This window comes from Eutrigla gurnardus, assembly GCF_963514095.1.
Source record: "Eutrigla gurnardus genome assembly, chromosome: 17".
In the NCBI taxonomy this organism is placed as follows: domain Eukaryota; kingdom Metazoa; phylum Chordata; class Actinopteri; order Perciformes; family Triglidae; genus Eutrigla; species Eutrigla gurnardus.
In genome coordinates, this window is record NC_139928.1 from 14,970,731 (window position 1) to 14,979,475 (window position 8,745).

General features: G+C 41.8%; 1 protein-coding gene across 2 annotated transcripts; it reads right to left on the minus strand.

The window, feature by feature from the left end:
- Positions 1–392: 392 nt before the first annotated feature.
- Positions 393–6,986, minus strand: cndp2 (carnosine dipeptidase 2). 2 transcript variants are annotated; one of them, XM_084032007.1, is made up of 12 exons: positions 6,871–6,986; positions 5,722–5,799; positions 4,968–5,111; positions 4,719–4,881; positions 3,447–3,535; positions 2,240–2,440; positions 2,015–2,099; positions 1,746–1,906; positions 1,474–1,638; positions 1,170–1,311; positions 851–998; positions 393–596 (listed from the first exon to the last, which is right to left on the minus strand). In XM_084032007.1, exons 2-12 carry the CDS (start codon positions 5,779–5,781, stop codon positions 530–532), a joined length of 1,425 nt encoding a protein of 474 aa, XP_083888133.1. In that variant the 5' UTR covers positions 5,782–5,799; positions 6,871–6,986; the 3' UTR covers positions 393–529. The 2 variants fall into 2 exon arrangements, with proteins under 2 accessions (XP_083888133.1, XP_083888132.1); XM_084032006.1 differs by lacking the exon at positions 6,871–6,986 and having other exon boundaries at positions 5,722–5,876.
- Positions 6,987–8,745: the final 1,759 nt, after the last annotated feature.

Sequence of the window (8,745 nt, forward strand, 5' to 3'; positions counted from 1 at the left end):
AACTGACATTGGCACATTCCTTTGATATATCCAGATTACATTTCCAGGTAATATCTGACTATTCAGCACTCACATTGCAATACACATGACTTTATGTTCATTTGGTGGAAGTAGAATTATAAAAATGTGCATCCTGTTTTGTTATAATACAATAAATAACCCGTGCAGGAAAAAAATGTAGAGCTCACTGTACATAGTAACTGGGGATTAGTTTTGCACAGGACTGGTTGTACAAGTGGTTTTATGGTAAATTGATCCCTCAGCGAACTGATAATTGAGTAATAAAGACTGTCAGTAGCTATTTTTTGATTGCAAATACATAAATGATGCAGGGCTTTATTGCAAGAGCAAAACCTATTAATGTATTAATGAAAAAGAACAACACATTGTAACAAAAGGAAACCACTTGTATTTATTGGGGAGGAGAGTATGAAACAGCTGACTGTGGAAGGTAAATCACACCACAAAGGCTATGGCTACGATAGTGAAGATGGACATATTTAACATGTTTTCATATTGCAACATCACTTCATTCCAGCTGGGAAACCTCATGGAAGTATGCAGCGAGCATCTTGGTCCCCTGAATGTAGTTGGTTCTGAAATTGGAAACATAATCTTGATTAAATCGGTGGAGCTTGGAGCTTTTTCTAGGTGGAAAAACTTAAATTAGTACTTGAACCAACACGTAAAACAAAATATGGAGGTGACAAACAGTAATTAACAGCCTTAAAACAATCTACAGTTTGGTCCTAAATAATATTTATTTTCCACAAGATTACATCTAAAATTTGTCCACAGTGACAGTTTTCTTTTTGGAATTGAAGATATTAGGCTGTGTGCTATGAAATACCTGTTGAGCTTTTCGTTCTGGGAGTGAGCTCCATCGTCAGAGGAGCCAACAGGAAGCAGCATGACGTTACGTCCTGTGGCCTCCTGGAAGGTCAAGGTGACGGGGATGCTTCCACCTTCACGAGTCAGGTCAGGCTCTACACCAAAAACTGTGGCACAGCAAGGGGGAGGAGACCATGGGAACTTTGCATCCTTAACCATCACTTCTCTCTTTCTACCTTTGGAACTGCTTGAATTACACGCTACTTTTTGTCTTTTAAGCCCCACAGAGAAAACGTGTCAAAACATCAGGAAACACAATTGTCAGTCAGCCTCTGTACCTGTCTTCATGGCCTTTCGACCCGCCATGTAGTGCGGGTGGTTGAAGTCAGAGACCCAGGCCTTTGCTCCGTGGCCCATGTGCACCTTCATCTTGTTGGGGCTTTCCAGTTCAGCAAACTTCTTCTGCAGATGATCAACAACCTTGATGATGATGAAAAAGAAAAAATAAGTGACTGAAGTCATCAAATTTTAACTTCCACTAGCAGAGACCCATTTTATCCACTCCACAACCTTTGATCTAGTCACATGAAAAACTACCCTTTGCCAGCATTAGAATATGTGCTGAGATATTTCATGATCTACCTGCTTCTCTACAATTTTGGGGTCCATGTCGGGGACGAGGCGGATGGAGAACTTGCCGATGACCTTGCGGGGGATAACAGTCTTGGCTCCTGTTTCGGAGAAAGCTCCCTCAATACCATGAAGAGAAAGAGATGGATACCTCCATCGGTGCATCAGGATTTTCTCCTACAGGGAAAAAGGAAGAGTACACTCAAATTACCACGTAGTGATCCAGAGTGGTACAGCACATTTCTATCTTTGAGTGATGTAGACGACAGAAACCACTGCCTTGCCTTGGTGTCATGGAGCAGCTTCCCAACTCCAACGTCTTTGCAGTATTCATCCAGGTCAAAATCTATTTTTTCATAAAGCGTTTTCTCTTCTTCTGTCACAGGGGCCACGTCATCGTTCATTCCAGGGACCAAAATCTTCCCCTTCTTGTCCAAGAGGGAGCCTGTTTAGAGAAACACAAGATTTAAACTCTCCAACAAATCTCTTAAGTGCAGAAACAAAATTATTCTAAGATCAGTGACATTATAGCTCTATTATCAGCTCCACTTGCCCATAAGTGCAATCAGGTCAGTCATGGCTTCATGAACAGAGCCACCAAACACCCCTGAGTGTAGGTCCTTGTCACCGCAGTGCACCTTCAAATTAAAAAGGAAATCATTATAATGTGCTTCATCAAAAGCAAGTATGTTGGTGAAAGTGCTCCATTACAATGGGACTAGGTTTGTTTTTCCCCAGTTCAACTAAAAACTCGAACAGCACTGCAATCGGACTTCACCTCAATGAAGAAGTAGCAGATTCCTCTCAGGCCGTAAGTGATGCAGGGTTTGGTCTTGCCGAGCCAATAGTTGTCAGAGATGCAGACGTAGTCCACGTCTTTTAAGAAGGTGTCTTTTCGTGCAAACACCAGTTCATCCAGGCCCTCGGACCCAGACTCCTCCATGCCCTCGAAGCAAAATTTGATGTTGATGGGAAGTTCCTGCACAATTTGAGATAAGGAGAGAAAAAATTAATCTTTTTAAACATTAAATATGGAAGTTTTAAGATCAGTAGGATGGGCTGAAGTCATTATGATGCCGAGTTGAAACAAAGACCATGAGACCTTTTCATTTGCAAAGTAACTTTTATGTCGATCGTAGATTAGATTGTGGTGTTGAGCTACTTAATTAATGCTCAGCATAGCCGACAGTATATCGTTGACAACCAGTTCCACGGTGTCAGGTTATTCAAAACAATGCGCAGGTGACGTGACTTTGTGTAATCATTAAAAGTGATGGCTGGATAAGACATCATTACTGATTTCATCCAAAAAGACCTTTGACCACTTCTTCTGCTGACGGCTCTAAAATCCTCAACAGGCGACGAAAGAATCAGATCTGCACTTTAACACAGAGATAATCAAATTCTCAGAATGAAAAAATAAATACAATTTTAAAAAAAATCACTCCTTAATACCCAGAAAACAATACTTGATAGTCATTCAACAATATTCCACATTTACACAGTCACACTATTGTACCCACGGGAAAACAAAACCCAGAATTATCAATCCGTTCACCTTCTATGAATTCCAAACAGCTTAAACACTGGTAAAAAGGTAACCACACCTCGGTATGTTTCCACTTTCCAAACAACATTCACGGTAAATTCTGATCCGGGTTGATGATTCCCATCACTGTTCAATCACACCCAGTTCGCAAAGTTATAAATAAGCAGAACAGGTCCAAACCAAACCAGGGTTGTTCTCATCATCGGCTCTGTAATAACATATTTATTGATATTGGCTCCAGTGGAGTTGCACCCAGTATTGTAACAGAGGTCTGGCCCTTTATTACTGATCATCTCAGTGCCCTTGAATCAGAATAAGGTTTATTGCCAAGCAGGTTTTACCAACAAATAATTTGCCTCACTGTTTGGTGCATACAATAAACATGAAGAGGAAATATGAGGGTAAAGAAAGATACTAAGTATGGTGGGAACTTTACCTGCTTGATCTTCTGGTGGGCCTCAATGCAGTTAAACCAGGCCAACACTGGACCCTTGTCATCAGTTGAACCTCTTCCAAAGAGTTTACCTGCAAAGAGAAAACAGCATTTTGGATTTTTATTCGATTGTAGCTCCAAGTTATGCTTTTTAAATTTGTAAAAAAAAAAAAAAAAATTTGTATTGCATGCATATTTAAGGAACCCTAACACATGATGAAAAGGGGAAAGAAACTTTTGAGCAACTGGATCGTAAAAAGACAACATAAGCAAGAACAGAGCTGAGCAGACAGGAGGAACAGGATGTGTCTGTCAGCTGACAGTCACCACAAACACAAGACATGAACAAAAAAATCATGAAAAGAATGAAGTAGTACACACGGCACAGTCTGTGACATTAAATACACCTTCAGAGTTCTAAATCATTACTGCATTTGCATCATTGTGTAGATTTTAATGATTTATAGTATTCATTGAAAGCTGTGACAGCTGCCAAGGTGGTGAATAGCAGACGACGGTTAAATTAATATAGAAAAACAAGTTTATCTCAAAAAGACCAAACAACATTTGTCATCAGATTATAAATATACATATTTTAAATAAAACCGCTTCACTCGAGCCCCTTTGCCTTCTGTAAAGCTGAATGTATCTAGTTAAATACAACTGCACTTGATCAACTTGACCTGTGAAGTTTGCAGATAAGACTTGATTAAGGAGTATGACTCTACTCTAAAACATGAAGTAACCGGGAGGGACTTTGGAATATATGCAGCAAACTGTGATATGATCACAACAACAAAGCTGATAAAAAGCTCAAAGAGCATTTTAAACAAGACGTTCACTTTAAGGAATGATGAGTAAAAAACAACCTCTCTGCTCACCAAAGGAGTTTGATGTTATGGTTACGTACAGACCATATAATGTTTTTTTCCTATACTAAATGACCACTTTCATCGACTCTATAGCCTGGTCATGGCTCGGTTAAACTTTGTTCCTGCAGGATGTTTGACTTTTATTTCACTGAGATATGATACTAGAAGTTTGCCAGGTTGAAAAAGAAGGTGGTGTTATCATTACATTGACGTTTGGGAACAGAAACCTTGAAGTCAGTCACATACGTCTCATCTTACAAGCCAAAACAGCATTCCAGTCTCCCTCAATGACCTTCTTAAAAGCTGGTTTATTTTGACTGATGAAACTTTCCAGATCATAGTGCAAACAGCCTCTGGGTAATTTTGAAACAGAAACCAAAAAGAAAAAACACTCTGCTCTCACCGTCTTTCTCCACCAGAGTAAAAGGCTCTGTGTCCCAGCCATCATCAATGGCGGCTGGCTGGACATCAAGGTGACCATAGATACACACCGTCTTCTTGCCCGGGTCTGATCCCAAACGACCCAGTATGATAGGCGGCAGGGGGATCTCCTCTCCAGAGGGAAGCTGTATGCACAAACAAAAACAGCCTACATTTTAGTAAAACAGTTAAGGTTTAAAAAAGGGGGCCCCAAGAGCACACTCTTCCATACCTTCTGTTTGCCGATGTCCACCATCTCCACTGTTCCTCCCAGCTTCTCGATGTCCTTGGCCGCCATCTCCATCATCTTCTTGATCTCCCCGCGCTTCTCTGGCCAAGCAGACACGCTCTGCACGGCGACCCAGTCTGCGAGTCGCTAGGAGACGAGAAAGGTCCACATACAGTTTCATATCGTCTGATAAAAAGTTTGAGGTGTTTAAACGTTTTAGTTTCAGGCTCAACGATTCAAAAATATTTTGTTGTCATTATGAAATGCAGGTGTAGCGCAGAGGTGAATTTCTTTGAATTTGCATCAGGAAGAATGCAAACGGTTGCAACATCAAATCAATTCCCTTTGCAGATAACCTGGCTGGTATCATAATGCCATAACGCCGTTTTTCCTGCGATCAGACAGCCAGGAGCATGCTGGGTAGTGGAGTAGCCCGGTGTCCTAGCTTGGTTAGCTTAGCTTCCGCCTCGCCTCTCCTGCCTCTAACTGGGGGGGGGGGGGGGGGGGGGGGGGACTCCCGACGTTGATGCGCGTGCCCTGTCACGTGCCACGAGCGTCCCGGTGACAACCACGAATGATAACAAATTAAGACACAATTCATGGGAGCCGCGCGGAGCATGGAGCAGCATAAACATGACACTGGCTAATCTCAACGGCAAAGTGATGCGTTTTAGTCGACCACAACAACAAGAGATCGCACAGGAAGTGTAGTTGCATCGAAGCGTGACGTCAAAACTTTCCCTCCGGATGAGCTTACCTGCACGTACAGATCCTGGTTGTCGTCCACATGCTTGAAAACCGCTGCGAGGTGACTCATGTTTGCCGGCGACGGGAGCTGCGAGTTGAACAGAGAGGAGAGGAGTGAGAGTCGGGCTACCTTCAGCCCTCTCCGCTGTCTTATGGGAGGACCAGAACCACGCCCCCTCTGCAAAACCTGCTGATCGCTGCTGGATTTCTCGCTACTGTGTCATGTGCATGCAGCAGCGCCACTAGATCAGGAAAACTGTCTGACTACGTGATAGTTTTGCAACATCTTAAGTTGATTACTTTGTGTTTTTTATTAATAGAAAAAGCAGGCAAATCATAAAAAGGGTCCCATTATAGCAGACAGTTCACTTCCCTCCATTTAAGCCCTGTGTAAGGACATTTATATCACTTAAAAATGAACATTAACATTACATTATCTACATGTATGCCATGCCAATAATTGAATATTGGAAACTGTACTATAACTAACATAGCAATGGCGAACAATAAGAACAGAGGTGGCTATGAAAATGAAACTAAATCATTTAAATTTGCCTGTACATAACCGACTAACCCACCCTTCACTTCGAAAAACAGTCAAACCCCTGTTATTTTCGGTACGTGTATATACTAGGCATTACGGTTATCAGTTCTCATGAATGAGATTTTCAAGGGCTTTCATTTTGAAATCCCAGATCAGAATGTCATGGTTTTCTGAGCGACACTGTAGTTGTTGGAGTGATCTTTAAGATATTATTCCCAATTATTTGATTTCGTCCAATTAAAGAATGTATTTGTTTACGTATTTACTTCATTTGACAGACTTCAAGTCATGTGGAATTCCCTATGAAGTTCACTCTTATTTGCTCTTATTTTGAAGTCGGGTCTTACCGTAATGCCTAGTATATACACGTATAGCAGAACGTCGTAAGCACCGGCTTGACTTTTCGAAGTGCAATGCTGGTTTGACCAGTGTTAAACCATGCCAACAGCTCGACAGATATCCAAATTAGCTTATCTTGAATGTAGGTTAGCTTTCAGGTCAGATGGAAGCGCGTTAGTTTACCGGCTAAACGTCCCAAAAGTAGCTAGCGAGCTAGCTTAACGTTACGATGAAAGGGAGAGAGTATTTTTCGTAATAAGCATAGAAACAATTTACCTCAGTTATGAGAACTCAGTTCGTGTTAACTCCCGCACGTTTGATTTTCACATGTGACCACCTGGTACACAAGTCCTGCGTGTTTAACGGTAATGATTTATACTAAGCGCACAAGAGAACGTCACAAGTGGCTGCTTGACCGTTTTCACGGCGAAATGAATTGTGGGTCAGCGGTAGATGCCGAGTCATTGGGCATCTGCACTTATCAGCCAGAAGTCCAGAGTGGAGAGCGACCCTCTGCAGCACTTTGAGAAGGGGGGGGGGGGGGGTGCAGGATGTGCTATAAAGCATATGCTAGATGGTGTAAATAGTGCATTATATCCACAAACAGGCCAAGGTAAAAGGTTGCACATCAACCATAATCCATGAATAGCTGCTGCAGGACATGAAGTATGCCTTCCTTTTCAGTGAATGGCAGTCGTTGGCATCCAGTAAATCCGTTTCATTTCATGGGAAATGAAAACTGCAACTACACGGCTTATATTAAGACAGATTGATTCGGTAATCTGCGAGATCTATAAACTGTGTGCCCATGGAACAGTTTAAGAACTATTTTCCGAGAGGGGGGGGGGGGGGGCAGGTTTTTTTGTTGGGAGGGTCGGGGGAAGAGACTCACACAATGATTAACGAACTTGACTGGATAAATTCATGCATCTTAAGCGTTAAGTAAATGAAATGAAATAGAATAAACCAAGCCTTTAAGAAGCATAACACTAGGCTATAATACAGGCCTACAGCATATAGAAAAAAAAATTGTCTGCGCTCCTAAGGGCTTTCACACTTTTCCAAAAGTGGACCTTCTCTCAGTTGACCTGCTGATGAATACCTCAAGCAGGGTCGAAACATCACATTCATCAATAAAGGTCACTATGCGCGTTCATATTGAGCACATTGATCCTCCCCAAAGTTGAGTTAAGTTAAAGTCATAGCCACATTTCAATAATACAAAAGCCCATGTAACTGATAAAATGTTTATTTTTTTTCTCTCCAGTTTCAATTTTCTTCAGCTGCAAAGCCTTATGGTGCCTAGAAGGGGAAAAAAAATAAAATTGATGAGACAAAAGTGGTTTGGAACCCATTTGCAAGGTTTAGAGACTCACCTTTCCATCAAAGCATCGTTGCACACAAGTCTTTTCTGTTGGCCTACAAACTTCAACAGAGCACATAAAATAGATCTGCAGGGCAAAGAAACATTCAAAGTAAAGGGGGGGAAATCCTCGAGTGAGAAGTTGCCTTATTTTCTCATTTGCAGAATTCCTGTCACCACATTACCGTCAGGGCATCTTCACAGTTTAGTCAGCAAACATTTTACACAGCATTAGCTTTTACCAATGGATTCCTGAATACTTTACACACCTCTTCATTAATGTACTGGTTGGTCAATCGAGACATAAACGCAAAGGCCTGGACCCTGAAGCGCCGTCGGTGACGAGTTTGCGGGCCACTTTGTACAAGGACAGTCGGATCATAAGGATTGGCACACCTTAAGAAAGAACTAATGGTTAGGGCAAGGCCATCGTTTAACCATAATACACATAAAGTGGGTTCAGACAGTCATGCTTACCCTTCATAAATAAGCACCAGTGCATTATTTGCAGAGCGAGGGTAAGCTAGACAGTAGTTGACAATAAGTACTGCCTTTGTTGATGGAGCCTTCAGGGCCAGTTCAAGATACACCGGCTTGCCAAGGAGCAGTTCCAAAGGCCGGCCGGCTGTAGGGTAGTAGCGTGAATATGACGCATCTGTTGGGGTGGCAAGTAGAAAATGCAATGAAATTTCACAGTTGAGAGCTGCTGATTAACAAATTCACACCAGCCATGTTTGTTTCCATACAAAAAAAAAAAAAAAAAAAAAAACAACTGCATGATTACCAAC